Source organism: Bombus impatiens, unplaced genomic scaffold, assembly GCF_000188095.3.
Source record: "Bombus impatiens unplaced genomic scaffold, BIMP_2.2 scf_0647, whole genome shotgun sequence".
Lineage (NCBI taxonomy): Eukaryota > Metazoa > Arthropoda > Insecta > Hymenoptera > Apidae > Bombus > Bombus impatiens.
The window spans coordinates 1715291-1739227 of NT_177066.1; the positions used below are offsets into that span (position 1 = coordinate 1715291).

The following is a 23937-nucleotide window of genomic DNA, read 5'->3' on the forward strand; positions in this document are numbered from 1 at the left end:
TTTTTTCCTTTTTTCCGGTTTTTTTTTTTTTTTTTTTTTAGCTTGCACCGATAAACTTCGTTTTAAGACGAACTAAACAATCAAAAGAAAACCGAACGATCGAATGAAATCAAATGGAGACTTCGCGCAATCAAACGTGCAAAATATCGAGAATACAAGATAGTTGTAAAATGCAAGAGCAACAGCAACCACTATAGAAATACCACGAATCGCGCAACTACCGACTGTGTCAGCAGTTGTAAGCCGACTGGTCTAGAGTTGGTGGTGGTCAAATGCGATGTGCACGCTGTTATGTCTATGCTAGTCCCGAAGAAGGCATCGACTGTGCTCGGTGGGGGAACTATGGATGAATAGAGACATTCTATTATTTTTTAAACCGATTAATAATCGTTGGTCGTATCATGGAACCGTTGCGTTATCGGTGGTATCCGTTATCGGATCGTTCTACGTATAGAGAGGTATAGATATTGACAATATAATCATAAAAATGACTCGTTTCTGATATGAAAACATGTACGTGTTTGAATTGATACGAGGCACAGTTTTGCAATAAACACTCGTAAGTATGTTTACAGTATGTATTATGATACAGTTATTATTACGGAACGCATGTTATTTTATCGTATTAAAAAAAAGGCTATATATTTATTTAGTTATAGTTTTTTTCGCTCTTGGATTTGTATAACGCGAAATTCGTATAACACAGAACGTATGTCTCGCGTTATTAGAGGTCCTACTGTATAGCCCAACATGGCTTGTTCCAGGCTGGACAGGAGTAAATAATGAAATAATGAAATAATGTAGTACCGTTGTGTATCATATCCATATGGAACTGTAACTGTAACAGGTTTACTTGTGGGAAAGCGAAACGCTCGACGGATCACGGAGGTCATAGCAAAGTACTGGTGGATCGTGTTCCAACCACCTACTCCGTTTCCTAAAACATTGTTTCCCTTGTTCCCTTGAAATTTATGATACCTTAGAAAAGAGGAATAAGAAGACGAACTTGAAAGGATTAATTTATAGTGAAAAATGTAAATGAAAATCAGATTGAGGGCGAACGAAACGTATATAAAACAAGACAAGAGGCAACAATCGATTTGAAACGATTGAAATCGAGCTCGCTATCGGAACGAACAGACTTTATCGACATATCGCCGACGAAATTGAAACTTATATAGTACAGCTTGCTCGCGAGTGACGCGGATCGCTCGATTAAGAGGCTTTCCTCGAGGAAATGGAGCGACTTAGCGGCGTATAACTTCGCTCCTTATATCAACTCAATCGTAAAACTTAGTCCCTCACAATCGTGCTTGAACGACACCGCAACTTCCATCGGGACAGTATCAAGGAAGACGGAGAATCACGTGCGTCCGATGTCGTGATTTACGAAAGGAACTTCTACCGCGACAACTCTCCTTAACGATCATCTGGCCGCGATTCCTTTCCGTTTATCAAATATCCACATCAAATTTCGCGAAAGACGGATAGAACGTACTAAATAGAACGAAACGAAATAAATTGCCGACAAGTTCACGCTCCACCAGCGTTTCTCTCTTTTACCGGATTTTATCACTCTAGTATTACAAAGACGAGATTAAGAGACGAGATTACTCACGCACAAACTTTTGTACAATGCTTCGAAAATTTGTCTTCGTATATGTTTTGTGTGAAATTGTCTCACCACTGCAGGATTAATTGAGGAACTCAATGATTACCGAAGGATAGTGTCTAGCTCTATTCCTGAATAGAATATCAGGTGGCTCTGTTCAAAATAAAAGTTCGAAATACGACATTGGTACTACCACGACGCGGATAGAAAGGCACTGTACACGATTAGATTACGAAATTACGCTTCGCGGAATGATACACAGTTCCATGACAATAATAGCGATTGAGAATATGAACGTTGAGTTGAAAAAGGATCGGTTGACCATGAGCAGCACGACAATTTTAAAGCTACAACTTAGCGGTGCTAAAACGAAATGATGCAAACAAGTTAGAAAGAGTGGCATAAGGACGGTTAGGAATAAAATTGATAAGATAAGAATATCGATAAGTGAGTATTCTGTACATCGATTTTTTTCGGGAGTTACTATAGGCACAGAACGTTCGTAACACATACGCGTTACACAATTTATGTAATTTTTAGGGCAGAGTCGTATCAAGCTATCAAAATATAAATTCTTTTTTCTTTTTTCTTTATAAGCGATTCCGAAACGGTATATGAAACGATAATTAGAATCAGAAGCTCGTTCTTCTAATCAAATAACCGGAAATTTTCTAAGAGACTGCTGTACCGGTTGGTACAGATTTGAAAACCTTGAAGAACTAACGATCGTTTAGAAGATGCGCAAGAAGCAAGGCAGCGTTGGTAATCTCGCAACATCGAACAGCGACGCTATGATTAATTCTTCTCATTAATCACAGACCGATCCATCATCATGGTATCTGCGACGTTATTCTTTGACGCCGCTCGAAACGCTGCGAAATCAATCATAATCGGAGTTTAAGAGGATGCTGCTACTTTGTAAAGTCTCTCGAAAAGTCTTCCTGCACGGATTTATCGTGCTGGTATAATCCATATGTATGGGCAAACCCGTTGTCACGTAACTGATTAACAAAGTATCGCATAAACATGATTTTCTAGCATAAACTAGTTCATAAACTTCATAAATAATTTCTTACGATATCTTAATAACTTAAGCCGAGGATGGTACATGTAGCTCGTTAACAGTGATTTATATCTAGATTCCATATTTATTTATAATACTAGGCTTAATTATATACATCATTTAGAAAAATATTGGACAATCAATCGTTTTATCCAGCCTAATCTAATACCTCATATATAATACGTCATATAAGATATGACTTTATAAGAACATTCGTAGGTTGCTGATGATAGTCGCGAATGTCATGACAGTCACATAGCGTAACGATTACATCAGCAGAGTAAACGTTCAGTTGGAAAATATTTGACGGATTTTACGATACATAAGATATCGGTAAGCGAAATAATTTATCACGACGTGATATTATACAATTTCCAGTTGGAGACTCGCTTTCTTCTGTATACGCTTCGAGATAGAATCGACGGTTTCCTCTTCCACTCGAACGATCAACCAACTGCCCTCTTGCTTCACCCTTGACCAATTCTGAAACTTTCCCAACGGATTTCTTGACTGGTATGACTCGCGGTGACCCGCTTCCTCTTCCTCTTCCTCTTCCTCTTCCTCTTCCTTTTCGTCTTCTTTGGAAACTTGTTTCTCACCTACCATGCGTTTCTATCTCCACCGACATCGTATGTAACTGTTTCGAAAAACATCCTCTGATCTTTCATTTCGACAAGGTATCAATAGTTTACAACGTAAAACGAACCACGTCGATGAATATTAAAAGCGATAACGACGCGAATAATAATAAGAAGCGAATAATAAGAAGCGATAATAACGTAGTAGCTAATAAATATCGTTTCGCCGTGTTATTATAAAAAGCAAGATGAATATTCTCGATGATTGTATCGGACGATAAATTTACCCATGTCGAGGGTCGATCTGTGAAATCGTCTCCTCGAAACATCAAATAATTAACACGAGGAAGAAACTAGCGATTAATGGAATTTTCTATCTGTGCAGCTCTCTCCGATCGACCAATGTTTGCCGAGCCAATACCGAACGTCACGGTGCCATTGGGGAGAGACGTCAGCTTACCCTGTGTCGTTGAAAACCTCGGTAATTATAAGGTAATTAAATCGAAGAATCAATGCCATATCGTTCTATGCAGTTTCCGAGATTCGCTAATATATGTACACGTAACTCTCTCTCTCTCTCTCTCTCTCTCTCTCTCTCTCTCTCTCTCTCTCTCTCTCTCTCTCTCTCTCTCTCTCTCTCTCTCTCTCTCTCTCTCTCTCTCTCTCTCTCTCTCTCTCTCTCTCTCTCTCTCTCTCTCTCTCTCTCTCTCTCTCTCTCTCTCTCTCTCTCTCTCTCTCTCTCTCTCTCTCTCTCTCTCTCTCTCTCTCTCTCTCTCTCTCTCTCTCTCTCTCTCTCTCTCTCTCTCTCTCTCTCTCTCTCTCTCTCTCTCTCTCTCTCTCTCTCTCTCTCTCTCTCTCTCTCTCTCTCTCTCTCTCTCTCTCTCTCTCTCTCTCTCTCTCTCTCTCTCTCTCTCTCTCTCTCTCTCTCTCTCTCTCTCTCTCTCTCTCTCTCTCTCTCTCTCTCTCTCTCTCTCTCTCTCTCTCTCTCTCTCTCTCTCTCTCTCTCTCTCTCTCTCTCTCTCTCTCTCTCTCTCTCTCTCTCTCTCTCTATTTTTCTCTCTCTGCGCTGTCGAAAAGCTTTTTTGTACCGAAGCTCTCTTTACGATTGCAAGAGAACTCGATTCGATTCAACAAGTCCTATCTAAAATTTCTTACGTTTTCTTTCGGCCGTTCGTTGTGATCGAACGTTCGGAGATAACGCGTTAAGTACGTAAATGTACGTCTTTGAATTATGAACGTATTTTGCGAAGAACCAGATTCAACGAGATTGAAATTTTTCTAATTGATCGCACGAGAGAGCGAGGTACGACGAAAAGTTAAAAATGACGCAACGGGATGATTCACACACACACACACACAGTCACGATCTCGGTTTGCACTATCGAATTTTCTGTGAAAGCTATCTCGCGAGAAGTGTGCGGTTGAAGCAGGACCTGGCGCTTACGTAAGCGCACGTCAATGGCTCCATTATTACGCAATATCGCGTGTAAATAATAAACGCCGCCGCAGACGTTGTAACATCGCCGCGTTCTAAAATATTTACGCTATCTGCTCCCGATATATCGATTCCCTGGGCCGTCCCTCCAAGGCAAAATATTCGCTGCTGCTGGCGAAACGTTTTGTCGCGGTGTGCACGCTCGAAATACTTTTGTTGCGACGATTTTAAATGGAACGACGCGCACGAAGGAGCCCGTTCGACCGAACTAGAGCTCTAGGTGTCGCCCACTACAACGTGAATAGCGTTTTCAAAAACCGAATAAACACGTGTCACCGTGCAGAATAGCTGGTTTTCAAAGGATGCGAATGATGCTCCTTTCGACGAACAATTTCCGTCTTCTCGCTTGTCCTGTGCAATTCGATTAACATAATCGAACATATTCGCAGTAGCTGACCAAAACTATTTTGCGTCGTCTGGACGGATAGTTTTGTAGCGGCATTATTATTGTGCCATTGAATAGTAACGTTGTTTTGGTTTACAATGTCTAGAGGCAAATGAACTCTGAACAGATTGTTATTGCCGTTTCTTGTACTCTTCAGCCAGAGTTACGCAAATAGGAAGATTAACTTTTTGTGGTAACGTTCATTGATATAAATGTATGAACGTGCTCCCTGTGACAGAGTATTATTATCTTTTCTTCGATCGGCATAGTAACATTGAGCAGGCGACGATTACAACTGGCATACATTATATCTGTATTTGTACTTATACTGATTTTAATACGTCAGACTATTGCGAATTCATCCACTCGTTACATTATTAAATACACCTACACGTTTAATCCATGTCAGTTTCATTCGGATTAATCAAATTATCATGCTCGTACAAGACAAACTTGTGGCCGATTTGGTGCACAGTTGGTTTGAGTTTATTTGCGATCCATCTTTCCAAGCGTTCTTAGAAATAATGCTTTTCAGCATACTTCTCGCCATTATACTCGGACTCATTCCGACTGCCAGGTTATCAACTGTATAGTGATCTTTAACGACAGAAAAAGAGGCTAAGAGACAATTCATTTAGCTTGTAATTAGTTTCCTTTCCTTTGAAGAATCCAACAAGTTCGAGAGACTCGACATGAAACAGATACCGAATGAAAAATATAATCTAAAGAGGAGTCGTCGTTAAAGAACCAATATCAGTAAGAACGAAAGTAGAAATAGCATTACGTTACCTAGCAATCGCCGTTCCTTTCAAGTTACGGAACAGCAGAAAAAGAAGATTAAGAATAAACAGAAAGGGAAATGAGAACGAGAATGGCCGTTCATTTTCTCGGAAACGATCGTTTAAACATCTCTGCTATTATCGCGCGTGTAAAACCACGTCGGAGCAAGATCGCCGCGATAATTCATCCGTTGGCCGGCACGCGTAGCCATCGATTAAGGTTATAGAACAGCGGGCAAAGTAAAATAAAAGGGTAAAGATCGGGTGGTATAGTAATAAAGAAGATCGGAGAAAAAAGAAAGGACGAGAGATAGAAGAGAGAAAGAAAGCAAAGAAAAAGTACTACGAGAAACGTTTGCATTGGTACACACGATCGCTCATTAGGATAATATTGGTGGAGCGCGTAACGCGTGTCCCATATTACTCGAGCATTTACCAGTTTCGCGGTCGTAAATCATTAAACGATGAGAAAGTACAAAAGTCGTGGCTTGGTTGAAAGAAGACGGCGAACAAACGGAAACGTAACGCGGTTCGCGCGCTTCTCTCGTTCGTCCCTTCGGTTTATTCGCTGTCTTTTCCCTATCCTCTCTGACGTTCAATTATATACTTGCACTGCATCGGAAGATCCCGGAGTTATTAGCATTATCGCGATTCCGACGAATGCTTCCTCTCCCGTTGGCCGGCGTGTCGGTAATTTCCATCGGTTCTTTTCTGCCGTGGACGGCAATCTCCACGATCCAGGGGCGGATTCTTCGACGGTATCTCAGACCAGCTCGATGCCTCCCACCGACCAGCATCGGAGGACCGTTGTTATGCAACCGCCTCCGCCACTGCGCCTCGCCGCCGCTATTGGAAACGCATCAGTTGTCCCGTGAAGGAGCTCGATGTTGGTAACTACGAGGCCAGCCTACGGCAAGATCGACATTACACGCGAACAAACATATCGGCCAGCGGAACCAGCGACCATCCACGAGACGGATCGAGAGGAACCAACTCTACCGTAGGCTGAAAAACTGGCGAATAAATCGCGGGACCTTTGTCGAGAATAGTGTCCTCTTTATATTCTGTCCATGGAGGAGAGATTATGGAAAATTCTCCTGTGTGTGTACATATATAGAGATAGTAGGTGTATATAGATGGGTATTTTATAGCGTATGTAGGTACGATAGAGACGTTAAGATTGGAAAATTCTAGGGAGAAATATTTTCAGTAGGGCGTTCGAAGCATCGGCATTTCGAAATTGCAACGCGGAATCTGTTTCGTTTTTAAATGCAGAAAATGAGAAGCGCAGACGGTTCGGCGACTGGTGCCGTCGCGTTGGTTCGAATTAAATTTTGAAACAGGTAGGAGTGGCGCGACGGCGGTAAATATTTCGTCAGCCAAGTTTTAAGGGGTTGATGCGATTTTTATTTACGTTTAATTTGATTTCGTGCCAAGCGAATTTTCTCATTACGTTTCACCGAATTCAACATAATTTGAAAACTGGTAGAATTGTATATCATGATTAATTTGCCCTATAATATCGTAGCAAGTTTTCTGCGTTCGGCAATTTTTCATGCTCTGACTAATTTTATTTAGCGATCTCTCTACGATTCAAATATATATATATTTATAGGCTGCCACAAAATATAGGGGGGCGAGGGTGCTATTCATAGGGTCGATTCTAGAAGTCAAAGCGATAAAAAAGGTTCGTGTAAAAAGTCGTCGTTGGAGACTTATCTTTGAACTTACAAACAATTTCATTTTACGCTAGCATTATACCGGCTAATCTTCCTCTCTATCTTGTTTGCGCTTCATATTTATCATTTTTAAGGTCCATGAAACGAAACAACTGACAGGATAGACGTAAATGTTGATCATTTCCCCTATTTGTACAAACAGAATTATTTCCACTTACGTAATGTCTTAAAATAGCGATTTCTCGATAATCTTGGTGTACGTTCATAACCTTTGAATCCTCCGAAACGGTTTCGAAACGACGGCCGATTTGCGTTGCCCGTGTAACGTAAAATAACGAAATTTCTCGGTAAATTCAGATTTTACGATACAACGGCGATTGCGATCTCTTTCTTGTAAAATAGATAGCGCCGGGAAGGCAGATGGGAGAGGATACGCCCGACCGTGGCACGAGGAAGTCGCAAGAGCGATAGTCTCGGCCACGATCCCGTTATCACGAAGAATTTCGCGCAATTACGTGGCCAAGAGATGATTGAGCACCGCTGCGAGGTAGATGGGAGCGGCACGTGTTCCGAGCCGAAACTTGCGCCGCATCCCCGTCTGCATGTCTTCCACGCACGTGCACGTGACTGTACGCGGGAACCCCGGAGAAGACATTGCCGGTCGGTTGAAGGCGCTTATTAGTCCGAGCCAATTACGAACGCGAGTTCCTGAACGACAACGTGCCGTACCCGGAAAATTGCCACTCTCGCGCTCGTCCTCTTTCCAGCCGGATTCCAAAGGGATTCGAATCCTTCCTTTGTTCGATCCCTTTCAAGGAATCCAACGCAACCGATGGAAATTTGATTTTCAACCGACGAAGGGACAATTTGCGGTAAAGGGAGAGTTGGGCGCTGAATGTAAAGAATTTCGGTGACAAAGGACACGTATAAGGTTAATTTAATAAGCGAACATCGTGAATGATCTGACGGATACGTACAAGATTCTTCGTATAAATAGATACGTTTTCTACGTAGATGTAGTCAGTGGAAAGTAGATTCTGTGATACGTGAAATCTCTGTATCCCCATTGATTGGTATTGGATAGATACATATTTCGTATATATTTCGGTGGGCGTGAGATTGATGAAAAAGTACGCAGAGGGAAAGGAGGAGATTGGGAAAGAAGAAAAATCGACAGAGGATTAAGAGAAGGGAGGAAGGAAGGGAAACGCGAGTGGATTAAAGAAAATGAAAGGAGTAATAATTATTCGTCTTTACATCCTTTTCGAGATAAGTGTATATCTACGTTTGCGTCAAAGGAGAGTGAGTAATTATAAATATTATCTGTATTAATTAAATTGAATTCAATTATTCGTGTATAATTTCATGCAAAAATTAATACTGCATAGATTAAAGTCACTGTATATCCTTCAAATACGTTACAACTTTTAGGACCTTAAATTCTGCAGGGTAAAATAATAATTTTCTCGGATTGAATCAAGATAGTATTAAATGATGAAAGATTTCGAGGCGGCGGAACGTGAGCGGAAATGCAAATTAATATACATGCAGTACCTATCCATTGAACATCATCCTGGTTGAGAGGAAAGGTCTTAGAAAAATCAGATATTACGGCGAAAGTACCTTGGAAGTATAAACGGGAATTAAAGGAATGGTAGACGGTGAATGGTTAATAAGCAAGGCGATGATAATTCGTTATACGTAACCCCAGTAACGGGACGAAAGTGTGCGAATTCTTAGAGAAACAACGAACGTTGCAAAGCCGGCAGAAGAATTTTAATAATTCGGCTGATCCATTTTTATGAAGGAAGAGACGGACGTTACTATGCGGCGACAATAAACTGTAAGCTCATCCGCGTTTACAGCTTCGACCATTATACCGGAGAAACATAAAGATGTTCGCAGCCCTCTACGTTCTAAGAATAAAAATTGAGGCCTTTTCAGTCGATTCCACCCGCGATCAGAACCGATAACTTCACGGAGAAAGACGTTCCCCCCGACGATCGGTGTCATTTTCCTTTTCCTTAAGAAACCATAAATGGACATGTTACCACGAAGGTTGGTAGGTCGATAAATGTCCCACGCCGCACGACCGTTCCTCTACTCTTTCAAGAATCTTCGGATCTTTTCTATACTTATATAAATTATGTATTTTCTGTAGAAATAAAGAAAAAGAAAAGAAAGAAGAAAAAATGAAATTCGCCTGGCACGTTTGCAAAATAATTGTTATATTTTTATGGAATCTAAAACACAGATCTATTACACGTTTTAAATGGCGAATACTTCATTTCGATTATTTTACAGATTTTATGGTATTACGATGGTTCTATAAACTTGCAGAGATTAAAATTTGTTCATAGATACATGAGAATCCGCAGCCTAGTTATTGAGCGATCAAAACAATTTTATAGTGCGCTATAAAACGTCAAAATTGATTTACAATATCGTAGCGAAATTTGTCCGGTATTAAAAGGTTGCTGATCGATATTGGAGTAAACAAATGGAAATGTTATCTGGAAATTTACTGGGCCGAACGCAGCTCGAAATTCCGCCCGGTATATTTTAACAATTTATTCGATGCCGGTTCGCTTACGTTTCTCCATTCCAGATTAACGTTTCATTAAAGCTCGTTGCTTCACGGTACACGCGGAAACATTATTTTGCGCGATGGAGTACGCTTTTGAACCACGTTCTCCGTTTGCTACCGAATCGAAGGGGTTCGTTACACGTCAGTCGCTATCCCAGCTTTTCCATCGGTATCGTACGATCTACCGATGGGACGCAATTCACGAACGCGTAGTCTGTCCTTTAATCTGTTCCAATAAAATCAATCCGGAAAAATCGTATCGAATCACGATACCTTGCCTGGGCTGGAGAACCACCGCCAGGAACGTATTAACCATTATCGATCCTTCCTCCCGTTCTCCTCGTCGTTCCATCATTGCTCGCCGTTCCACCTATGGCTTTCGATCAAACGTAAAAAGAGAATCTACTTTTCCGCGGTTTCATCAATTTTTTATCCGCGTTCTTCGCCAGCCAACGAGCACGCGTTTGAGTCTGCACAGACGACGTTGGAACGTTATTTTCGAGAACGAACAGCGAGAAACAATCGGTCTGCCAGTTTTTCCCTCGACTTTGAAATCGTGTATCACCCATTTCACCGATCTAACAGTCTCATTAGATTCGACGTTTCACTGGTACAGTCCCGAGGGACCGAGTCGACTTCCAGTTCTTTGATCGGAACGCCAGAAAATTCTATTTAACGCCTGCAACGAAGTATCTTCGCTCGTTCCCTATTTAGAATGCTCCAGCCGATACCGAAAGAAACCGTACGACTTTGTCAATTTCCACGAATTTAATTATACCACGAAGCCAGGGAATCACGATGAAACTCTTTCGTTCAAATGAATTCCTACGCTTGGTCCGCTTGTAGAATACTCGGCACGCGTATTCGTTACGTGCTCTTGAGGTACGATGAACGGCAAATTGAAAAAAATGGCTCGCCATATGTACGGTTTCGTAGATTAGGTTGCAAGAAGAGGTAGACGTGCCGCAATTTTGTTCCATTATACTCGTCGGAAATTACAACGCGAGGACGAAATACGCCGAATATGAAGAACATAGATGGTCGCCTTGTTTGTCATCGATCTTTCGTCGTTCGTTATCTTGAATATAAGGAATTCAAATTTTCCGCGAATTATAAAAACAATTACAGTTTTACCTTGTTCAGTTATTTTTTCGTTTATCAGTTATCGTATCTGTAGGTGTAAAAGGTGTAAAAAGCCGGTAAGCAAAGAATCGATTTAACGCAGAAGAATAATTCTTTAATAAATAACGCATCTTTATATTCTACAACGAAGAAGAAGGTAAACGATTGCTTCGTATAAAATTTGTTGTTCCATATATAGCGACCTTTAATCAGTACGCTGCGATTGTTCGTGAATTTATGCGGAAATGTACTGGATACGCGTAACATGCAAAAATGTATAAAACATCCAGTAAAGAGAGTAAATATTCGTTATAATATTAAAGTAAAGTATTCATAATATTTTTAAAGAATGAAATAAATCTCTATTTAATTCTCGTTTCTTTTATTATGTTCACGTGAACGTGAATTTGAATAAACATCGGCAGTCTACTAAAAATATTTTAGAAATATAATGTAATTTAGTTTGGTCCGTCGTATAAACAAGCCATCTTCATTTTCTAAGTATAAAATTAATTTATCATTATACTGGATCTACCAAGTGCTTCGTAACTTATTAACTTTTTCATACTCGATGTTGAATATACGCAGCATCGTGCCCTTTATTTAGCTTACTAATCGATTAAACGATAAACGTATTTCTTTTCAGTGAAATTGGTCCCAAAATTTAATACGTCGTGTCCTCTTTACAAAACCAGCTGTAGCAAAACATGTTTCTGTTATTAACGATTAACAAACACAATATTTCTCAGAAGGTAAACAAATTCAGTTCTGGAAAAGTAAATATGTTCTTTATCAATCTTGATATTTTCGTAATTACAAGCACCATTCGAAAAACATGAAACGATATCGCCTTTACTTCCACTTACATTGAACTCCTTATGAATGTATTAACGCGTTATCAAGATATTAGAATACAATACGTGTGAGACACGACGAGATCAGAAACATCGAACACGTTGAAACGCGTGTCCATTATTGACAGAACGGAAAGACGAGGGAGGTGAGCTCTTCCGGTAAAAGGGGAAAAAGTGGAGGCAGCACGGTTGCGCGTACTCTGTAATTAGCTAATTAGGAAATGAATTTAATAATTAATTTGCTAACCGAATTACAGCGGTGCGAGCGTGCGTCGTCAGGCGTCGGCGCCACGACGCGCCGACGATTTGGACGTCGCGTGTCGCCGTGAGTCGCTTCTCGTGGTCTGTGAAATTATTTTTAATTACCGCGCCGATAAATCGTCGAGTTAACTCGTGCTCGAGATCCGAAGGAAATAGTGTCAGATTGTGGTACATCATCCAGGAAATGTATTCTTCGCGACGAAAAACATCAAGTAAGAAGGTAGTGATAACGTTTATCGATTAACGCGAAACTTTCGCGCCAGAGAATAATTCATTTCTCGCCACCTTCCTTCTCCCTCTTTAATCGCGTCCAACATAGAATTTGCTACAAATTGATTCTTTCTAGATCCTAGATAAAGTCTATCATCGTCTATTGTACATCTTATCGAATCTTCCTTTATTTAGACATTTTATTTAGACATAGATTTAGACATTTCAGTACTATTGGTCATTTCAAATTACAGGTAAGATTGCAGACGTAGCGACACATGTCGAGAGCGACACATGTTGTTGAGAGCGATTCAAGTTGTCGTTTAGCCTCGGGACACGGACACCGCCTTGAAACATAACGATAAACAAACTTCGGGCAAAACAATGTTGCCGCTACGCGCAACCGTCGATCAAAGACGAATACAAATTTTCCGACTTTCCCCCGACCAGTATAAATAAACGGACGCGATCTCGAGCCAATCAGTTATTATCCGAGTTATCATACGAATTATTATACGAACTATTAACAGTGACTAACGGAGTATACGAGTTATCGAGTTATCCGCGAGCGATCATACTCTATCTTTACGAATTACGTTTGTACGAGCGTCTCTCGACAGTATTTATATTGTTTAATTTATTTAACTTATTCCAAATATATTTGACGTTGCAACAGCAATCTCTCGTTCTCGTTATTCTATATTATGATACTCGACACTATTCACCACACAGATGAATGTTAATTTCCTCGAAAAATCTATTTTTAAGCTACAACATTTTCGCTAGAACAGATCGCTTTATTTCGAGAACATGATTCTCTTATAGCTGATATTTTCAAATGTGTAGATACCTTTAATGTAATACGAGCATGTACAACCCTGAAATATCCTGTACTTTATCAATCTAGGTACATCCAGAGTTAAAAATAATCATTATCGGCTATACTAAACGTTATCCTCGGCTAAACAAAAGCATATAATACAGATAGCATAGAAGCATAGAAGTTACTATATTACTCATAATAATAATAATAATAATAATACAATAATAACTACGTTATTAATCTATAGATCACACTATTTATTCTATTACAATGTCAAAGCAATTGTTTACGCCTTTCAAGTTTATTATCAAATTAGAAAGTGGAGGAACTATACGTATAGTTCCCATTGGGATACTGCAAATATCAATACTAATCACATTCCGTAATACATCTTCAACTTTCTCAAGACAATAAGGACGTTCCATCGCGTTTGAGTGAAGCAAAACTTCATCCTTTCAGAGTTCCAATCTTTCCCCTTGATCTCTCCACCAATCAACTTTCCCCTCTAGTCTCCGCTTCTGAACTACGGAAACTCCCTTTACCCACGTCAACGAATCGATTCGCACATTTTAAAGAAGCGTCGAACGACAGGCGGCAAAGGGAATGAGTAAGTTGCTCCCATCTGGTCTACTAGACGACATGTTCGGATTTCTCCGACGACGACCAGCTGTCAGCAGATGTTTCATTCGTAAAAAAAAAAGAAAAGAAGGGTGGGGGAGAAATATATGCCACAACAACATTAAGGCTAAAAACCGCGGAGAAATATAAAAGCGACCTTGTGGGAAATCAAGTTCGGTCTAATGACTGTGCCGGCAAACGTCGGGAATATTTTCGCAAAGTTGATTAAAACGAGCAACTCCCCTCCTCGACGCTAAACGCCGGGCCGTTGTTGGAATTGCGCGTCGATTCGACCTTCCTCTCCTTTCTCCTTGACTCTATCCGCCACTCCTGCGTTCCCCCCTCTCCGTTCTAGCATTCTCTCTCTCTCTCTCTCTCTCTCTTTCTCTCTCTCTCTCTCTCTCTCTCTTGTTATGTTCTCCAGCCACTCGGTTACTTTTTCTCCCTTCGCCCCATTCCATGCGGTGGTTAATTAAATTCTAGATCGACTGGTCGATTGTTTTAAGAAACTCCGCGTAAACTCCAACGACTATTGCCCCCTTTCCTGTCCCTCTTCCCTGCCTTTCTTTTTTTATCTTACGCCACGACTTAATTTCGGACGATATTTAAAGAGATCGAGGAACATTCTTGCGGAAACACGAGCAATCGATCGTCCTTTTGCTCTTCTCTTATATTTCTTTTTTGAAGTACGCGAAGGTGCAAAGTCCGAGATACGATGACTACAATCAGTATTGGACGTACACTCGTACTTTCCAATGAAATATTTTTCTTTCTATCAGATTTTACATTTTTACTTGGTCCGAATTCGTTAGCGCGTAAATACTACACCATACGCGATAGTGTACCAATATTCAGTGTAGCCGCTGTACTTTCATCCAAAAGGTCAATTTGAACAGCTACGCTGCTCTAAGGAATTTCTCTATCGGAAAAAGGAAAAAAGAAAAACGAAGATCCGCCTGTAACCAGGTTGATGTATTCGCGAGAGTCTTTATTAAAACACATATAGCTGAAGTGCGTTTTATCGAAGCTTCGCGAAAAGTATTTTCACGAATGACCACCAGGCCATGGTTTCTAACATTTTTTATAGTTCGCAGTTTGCATCTAAATTAGTATTTCCCAAACCAGCCTCAGTTCCCAAAAGTTCACCATGTTCGTTTCTGACCAACTTCCCCCTGGCTCTTCTCAATTTACTCTTTCTTCTCGTCTTTTCTTCCTCCTCGTTTCTTCTTAACCAACCCTGGGCTGCAGCACTTTCGAATTTCACCTTGCAGCAACGCGCACCCGTTACAGCCACTGTAACGACTCTCGAACGAGAGCGAACGAGTATCGTTTACGAGGCTGAGAATTTTCTCGGAGGGTTATTACTCGCCGGAAAAAATTTAGAGCCACGCTGTTGATTATCGAGCGTGCGTAAAAAAAGAAGTATGTAGATGGTGAAGAGCAACGGGTTAATGCTAATGTCCTTCCTCGAAAATGCGCCTCATCTTCGTTGCAGATAGGATCTCGGACGACAGCGCTTTAGAATTCCCTTTAACACACCCCTTTCGCTGGAATTCGAATCAAATTCCGAAGGATTTACGAAGAGTCACGCTGGATAACGACGTCTGCTTCCCAAAAGGATGAACGAAGATGTTGCTAAATTCCACACAATCTGAATTTGACGAACTGAAACCGAGTTCCTTGGCAAGATGATAATTATGTAGGTTATCGACCGGTTCGTATAAATGAACTGAGTAATTGGCTGACATTTACGGCCAAGAGATCACGTTTATATTCAGCTGGAACGTTTCAGCTGGTCAAATGGAGATTCGTTGTGAATGTCAACGGCACGTCGGTATTGTAGACTGTAGACGACTGACGAAGCACGTATTTAAAGCGAGACAAGCGTAGATTCCGTAGAGAGTTTGTAACATTAAGATGGCACGTGACTCGTCCTGCTTCCGAGCTACCAACAACTACGGTCGCCGAGTAATTGCTGTCATTCGAAACTGGACCGTGATGAGACGGGTGAACCGCGTTCCGAATGGTTTCAGGACATATCATCGATGGTTAATGTTAATCTAAAAGACACAAAATAGTGACGACCGAATGTTGAAAGCACAATGGTCGAAGGAAGTATCGGCACACCGTTGTATTCATTGTACAGCATTTACGTAGTAATTAAATTAGCTCCAAGTACATTAAATTTTGCATCAGTTAATGGTACTTTCTCGTATGACTACGAAAATTTGATACCATGAAAATGAAATATAAAACCTGCGGCGAATATTTTCCGTAGCCACTGTATGTTCTAGCAACGGAACGCGTCTTTAATTACGTTTATTACGTACAAGCCTTGAGTCGGGAGTGGAGCAAGAAGGTTGTAAACGATATTTAAGTGACGAGAAATTAGATCGGAACCGGTGAACAACTATCGACTCGGTTTTAAAAAAAATGTTTCCCGTGAAATTGAAAAAAATTATTTCTCTTCCATTTTTGAAGCGTGTTTTTCCCTCCCTTTTTTTTCATTTTTGACGAGCTGCGTTTATTCCTTTTCCCGTCACCTTTTATCGGTTTTATACGTGCCGGTCATTTCGGAGTACAAAAAAACTCGATTTGGTTGACAGCCGCTGGCACACGAACCCAAAAGTGATCGGGCCAGCACGATGAACGCGTCGATCTATATTGCACTGAATCATCCGCGTGACTGTCGATAGATAGCAACAAGCGCGAGCAGCCTGCACCGTTGATTTCTGTTCAAGATGAAAGTGTCGAATCCTACTCACAGGATAGCCGTTACTGAAAACATCAAACACAAAAGGAGGAACTTTCTAAAAATTGTTTTCAATTCAATAAACGTCGACAAATAGTTTGTAAAATATCTCTAAAATTTAGTATCGCTACCTTTACAAAAAAAAGGGTTGAAACATTGGTGTTTACCAAGAAACTTCCACAAAGGCAATACCCACTTAAAAAAAAAAAAAGAAAAGAAAAAACGAAGAGGCAAAATCGATCGAAGTTTCTTAAACAGGTTGACCGCTACAAAAACTCGCCGCTACCGACATAACGCTTTTTCCTCGCGATATAAAGCGTCAGTTGCCAGTATCGCGGCGGCAGTTGAGCTTGACTTTGAACCAGTGCCAGGGATTTCAATCGAGGCCGCAAGCGGCGCGAGCTTTACCTCGAGATCGTTTAAAGGCCAATATAACGCCGGCAGCTACCTTTGCGCATCAGAGAACCGGCTCTCGTTTTCTCGATCGAGTGCCATTCAGTTTTCACGATCCATCGCCCGGGATTGCGACCAAATTTTGGTCAGTAACTGTACCTTTGATCCTTTAATAATCGGTTTAGAACGAACCATATTTCGTATAAAATGGTAGCGTAGTAGATGATTAATGAGTTTGAATGATTCATTTGGAAAGGAACGCGGTTAATGACGACGTGATTATAAAGGGAGATGGAGGAGACTACCGGTGGAAGTTTCGATATGATGGAATACGAGGTACGTTGGATGTAAAGAACGACGTATATGACTACACTGGAAACTAAGGATTAACCGATTTCAACTAAGCTTTAATCTTCCTCGATATGGCGTTCCTCCAAGCGGTTGTTAGCTGCCTCGTCTGCGCTCCTTTGATCCTTTCGATAAATTAAATCAACGAATCGAGCCATCCGCTTTGATCGATGTTTAGCGTAGAAACAATTTCTGCGTAATTTCCTAGTCGTATGTTTTTAATCTATGTTCGTGTTTCGGAAGTTTTCAGACGAAATGCTCAGAGGTGTTTTTAAAAATCGTTGCAATCGAACAAAGTCTTGGTCGGTTGCTTTAATTATTCGCTAAGATCGAGTAGTTTGTGTCTGACTACGAAAGGAACGATTCTACCGAAGCATTCTTTCGAGAACAATTAGCAAAGTTTCAAATTCTGTTGCACGAGTTTGAATCGCCGAATGATCTGCCTCTCGTCGAGTCGCTTAATTCCCCTGGCATGGTACGCTTGTTACGTAATTATGCGAGCAAGTATTCTCCAGGAAAGATAAAAGAAAATAATCAGTGCGACTTGGACAATGTCTTCCGAATAGTTTCCCTCACAAATAGAGGGAACCGTCGCCTCTTGGAGCATTCGACTCCCTCCTACTCTCAAATGAGATGAGAAGGGACCAGAAACAGAAAAAAGGAGCGTAGAATCTGTTTATATCTGGCTGGTTTATGTCATAAAGTCGATTAGAAATCTGTCGTTCTTCGTCACAAAGACGTTCTTCGAATAAATTTCCAATGAACCAGAGCAATGGACCGATCGTGCCACGAGAAAAGAGACACAACTTCGTTCGTGTGACGAAGGTGATTCATCAAAAACGAAGAAGCCGAGAGTTGTTAGAACGTTACCTTCTAGATACGACTAAATGTATATCGAGAAAGAAAGGCGAAGAGGGAAAGAGGTAGAAAAGCAAAAACAAGGAAAAGTGGCGCTTTCGTGCAACGAAGCGTTCTCGAGCGTTGGCAAGGAAATGAAAAAGAAGAAGTAGCGTGGCAGGAGAGCACGGCGAATGGGAGGGCAGCCAGTTTAACCCAGAAATCCTCGAAAGTGCATAAGCTTTGTCGTGGAATGAGCTTAGTTAGGGGAACGCTAGTCCAGCCGAGCGTAAAATACGGTCGTAATAATGTTTGTTCATGTTGAGGTTATTCGATGTGTAAACAGAGAAAACTCGTGGATAAATTGTAAGGCAGAAAATATATTTAAATAGAAGTGTAATTATAAGTAAAAATACAATTTGAGTTGGTCCAGATCCGCACGCTAGCTGTGTTACCCAATAACCGAAAACCCCGAAGCCTACGTCGCCTGTCTACTGTTTATGGTCTGTCTTCGTCGCAGTCTTTTGTTTACACGCTGTCGATGACTTCGGTGCTTGAGAAAACTAAAAAGACCGGATGTAGAGTTTTCTTAGAAGTGGTGACCACTTCAACATCCATAGTATTTCTGATGCAGAGAAGGTTGCGCAGCGTGTCGTTGCGGCGCAACCCGGCGCTGGCCATCTTCTTTCTCTCTTCGGTTGTTCCCAGCTTGTTCCCCGCATCGGGTTCCTCCACTTGTAGAGCATCCGATGGATCGCGACCCATTGACGAGCGGAAATTTGGAAGATTTCGCGCGCAAAGTGGTCGCACGAATCGCTCGTTTCTGGCTCGTGTATCGGGAGATTCGATATACCGTCGATGGTTCTTTTGCAAACTATGAATTTCCTCTTAAAGTATTCGAACTATATCGCTACAAGTAAAGTCGAGGCCGCTGAAATTGATACGCGAATTTACTTTTTTTTTTACTTGATCGTATGTACCGCTATAAATTGATGCACGTCTCCTTTCCAAATAAAAATTGCAAGTCCATTTTCTTTGATACGGTCGAAAAACGAGTATATCGACTATATCGAGACCAAGTGATCAAGACCGAAACTTCACCGCTAACATATTTAATCGTCTTAAATTTAATCAACTCGGTTATGGCTTTTACTCGGTTTAGTTTCTCAAATAGAAGAAGAAAGAGCTTTTTGCCTGTATCACTGTAGAAGAAAAGAGACGAAGAAAGATCTGAGAACATTATCCAATTTAATTCGCAGGTGGCGTGGATTCACGTAGGTCGTCAAATGCTCTTGACCATTCACAAACACGTGGTCGTGAAGATACCGAGATTCTCGGTGTCCCACGACAATCAGAAGACCTGGCTGCTTCACATCAACAACGTGCAGCAAGACGACCGAGGCTATTATATGTGCCAACTGAACACGAACCCGATGATGAGCCAGGTCGGCTTCCTTCAAGTTGTCGGTGAGCATATTTAATCTTCTTCCATCGACTTAAGGCATGCTGTTGTTACATTATTATGTGCGTCGAAGACGTCCGAGCAACTTTAACGAGAATCCATCGCGAAACGTTCGATAGAATTACTTTACGGAAGAAGAAAGCGATCTTTTTACCACCGACGTGACAAACGATATTTATACTTAAAAGCCTTGAGAACTCGTTTGTCGAACTAGGCAACCTATCAGCTTCTAATTAGATCTACTGACCTTCTGTGCTTCTCTATTTGTTTCCAAGTACCACCGAACATTTTGGACTCGTTGTCCACCGAGAGCACAGTGGCGGTTCGTGAGAACCAGAATATTACGCTGACGTGCAAAGCAGACGGATATCCAACGCCAAAACTGATGTGGAAGAGAGAAGACGGCCAGAGTATAAGCATCAATCGGCATTACAAAGGTGAGCGTACAATTTCTCGACCAGTGTCACGAAGTATAAGACGAAAGACTGTAATCGCGTGTGCCTCATAGAGAGAACCGAGCTCCTCGCGTTAATTATACGAAACGATGCTTTACAAGCAATGAAAGTAATTCTCAAGTTTCCACTCGTTGACCGGCCGTTTAATTTCACCAATTAGCGAAAATCGCAGGGAAACAGGAAATTTCACGAAATGCTGTATTTATTCAAGCGCGATTCTTCGAATATTCGCGCGCCGCTGTTCGTCTCAATTAGCGCAGATTAAACGAATTGCGAGCTGTTACGTATAGTTTATAACATCTTCGATTTAAAATCGTGTTGTTTTCGATGCTACAACGTCAAAAATCTCGTTTGCATAACGTGTAAACGTTAAACATTAATCACCAATTATCGCGAAAATAGATTTACGCGCTGATGCCGTGACTCGCGAAAGTATTTGGACACCTGTACAAACTTTTTATGGATATAATGTGTACGTTGACGTATTTTGAAATTTTCCTGCCGCTATAATATGTCACGACAACCACGATTGCTACGTTGATGAAATTTGAGACGAATTTGAAACCGTACATAAAAGTTACATGTATGTATAGAGCGTTATATATAAAGCGTATATAGAAATCATTGAAATGAAAATACACCATCGTATTTGAGTAGTTGATTATTCATTGTTTGTACCGCGTAATCATTTTTATCCAAGTGTTCACTTGCGATAAATGTATCGTAGCCTCTATGTATACATTCAAATCAGTTTGATATTTTGTCAATATAATCACGATGATCGTACGTCGTCATAATGTCAACGAAATTTCAAAATGTTTCATTTATCGCGCATAATATAACTCTAAAGGCTTTACTATAGTAAACACTCGAATACGTTCGCGAGTCACTGTACATACCTATAAGCGTAAACTGTGAAACTACAATTTTCAAAATATTGAAAATAAATGAAGCAACTTGTTCGATCGTTGAAATAAAGCTGTTTCCATTTCCCGGACGGAAGAACGTCTGATTACGGGTTCCGTACGAGTCGGAAACCAATGTCTCCGATATTCGCGCAATCAGAAATTCAAACAATCATGTTCCGAGTCGTTCTACTGATAAACATTAAAACTGGAAGCAGCGGACAGATGTTCGATTTCCGGTGATTAAACCTCAGAGTCAAACGTGACGTTAAAATAGCCGCGAACGTACGTTGGGAACGTCTCGTCCGCAGCGTACCGCGTACGTGTAATCAATTCGAACGAAAGAGAAAGGAGAGGAAGGTAATGTCGGCGGACAGTAACAGAATCGGAGTATTCCGTTGCTTTTGTTGCTCCGTTCGTCATCGATTTTACACGTCAAACAACGAAGCCTGCGGCAACGTTTCCGGTAATTTCCCTAATGCAATGGGACACGTAAATCCATTCTCGCCGACATGTTATTAGTATTACGGTAATTACTCGTTTGCATGGCCACCGTTCTCTAGACTCCTCTCCTCGGTTTACGTGACTGTCGAATAAAACAAAGCTTGTCGCGAGTACATATTTCTGTTACTGAGCTTTACCACGTCATTGTCCTGCTTCGTTATCTTATACTTCCGACGGAACGTCGTTCGTATCGTGCATCGCGACGTCTCAAAATTATAAACATCGTTCCAGTTCGGTTCAGCGACGAAATGTTATATCGCGATTAGTGCCCGTTAATTGAACACGACTTTGAACATCAGCTGATATAAATCACGGATTAAAAGCAACAACAGCTGATGAATATTTCAACAAACGTGCGACCCCGTTGCCGCGAAAGTGCGTTTAATAACGAACGTTTTGTAGATCTCACGCCTGATACGAGATCGTATAAAGTTATGGGGCGGGGCGAACACCATGAGCGAAACGACGCTGGAAAATTGTGAATTAATTCCCTGATGCTTTCTCGCGATACGAAGCAGGCTAATTTCTAATACATTTATTGTACAGCGGGGTTCTCGCGATCTCGCATGCCAGGCATTTATTTTTAGACCGCCAGTCACTCATCGCACCTGATTTCACTGGCACGTGTTTGCTATATAAATTTTTATCATGAGTCATCCGTTTTTGTTTCTCTTTTTTTTTTTTTTTTTTAGATTTCGTTTGACGAAAATTTCATACGCCGTTTGCGTTATTTTTTTTTATTCGCGGTGACCATTCGCATCGCATGCGCTATGCTCAAAGCATCCTCTGTTTCCACGAAGACAATCGCGGACCGATTACTCGCAGCGAACGGAAGCATAAAAAAGAGGACGAAATCGAGTATGAATTTGATCGAATTTTCGTTTGTAAAATACTCAAAAAATTGCACTCCCGTGGTTGCCTCGTAAAGCTCGTTCGTAGATGATTGCGATTTTGCTCGCCCATTTATCATTCGTTTTCCAACGAATGTTGAAATATGGTTACAACTATCTCATCCACTTCTTTGTTTACTGATAACGATGTTTTCAAGTAAAAGATATCACGAAGGTGAATAAAATTACGTGATCGTGTTAAGGATAACAAGAAAGAATTGTAATTGGAACTAGTAAAGTTACAAATAATTTAATTTTAATATTCTGGAAAAATGATAGATAAAAACATTCTCAACGTGACTATGATATACGCAATATATTTGACGTTATCTTTTTATTGCCTTCTTGATAAACGACTATCGTCACATTTGAAAACAACGTGAAAACAGCACAGATCCAGTAGGAAAATTCCCAGCGGTTGCAGTTGGTCGGGTAATAAAGCGCAATAAACTATATAAGCTCGCCCTTACCAGCGCATTATTAGAAATGCAATTAGCCGCCCATGCAATTTTACTCATTACCATTTCACGCGAATTCCAACTTGTCTCTTTTTCTGCCCCTCTTTCCATTCCATTACGTCTACAAATAAGTTTCAATGAAAACGATTCGAATAAAACTTTAATATCAATGTTATTCTATTAAGAATTCAAAACTGTATGGTATCGTCGTCAAACAGAACATCTGCAGTGTTTTCTCTTCCATTTCCCTCTGATTAAAATAAGTGACGAACAACGTATCCTAAATAACTCCACGACAAAAGTTGGTCTCATTGTCCTCGCTGTTCAAGTCTGGCTATTACTAACGTCGATATCGTAGGATCAGGAGCGAATGGGAAACTACACTTTCTTACAACATGAACACGACTGATAAATTTCATTTGAAATTAAAATTATATTAAGCAGGAAGCAAGCAATCAATTCAGCGGTTTCAAAATTTACAATATCACGATTCACTTACTTTTCTCTCGTTGATTATCAACGTGCAATTCTTAACTCTTTCTTTCTTTAAAACTGTTTCTGCAACGACTCGATTCTTAATTCTCGCGGCTCGCCCATTTGCCTTGGTTTATGTATCAGCTGATCGATACGATGCGACGCATCGCGTCGTCGCGACGGTTACACGTTTCCTCGCCGACAATTCTTACTTTTCTCACCTTTCTCCGACAGTAACGGCTCCGGTGCCGTCCGAACCGTCGCACATGCACGTACACTCTCCCTACAGTATTATTTTCCGAAGTAAGTCAGAATAGACTTTTGGAATTTAAGTTTAAGATTGGATAGTCGTTGGTTGAAATTACCTAGGAGAAAATTCCAGGTAGGTTTGCC

At 40.8% G+C, this 23937-nt stretch overlaps 1 protein-coding gene across 7 annotated transcripts in view; it reads left to right on the forward strand.

Annotated features, from left to right (window-relative positions):
- LOC105681212 (lachesin) overlaps nucleotides 1–23937 on the forward strand; it is a 287913-nt gene that overhangs the window by 192431 nt on the left and 71545 nt on the right. For all 7 annotated transcript variants that reach the window (XM_033322606.1, XM_033322607.1, XM_033322609.1 and 4 more), the window contains 3 exons: nucleotides 3639–3745; nucleotides 19656–19863; nucleotides 20134–20295. In XM_033322606.1, coding sequence (XP_033178497.1) covers nucleotides 3639–3745; nucleotides 19656–19863; nucleotides 20134–20295 — 477 coding nt within the window. The remainder of the gene's footprint in view (nucleotides 1–3638; nucleotides 3746–19655; nucleotides 19864–20133; nucleotides 20296–23937) is intronic.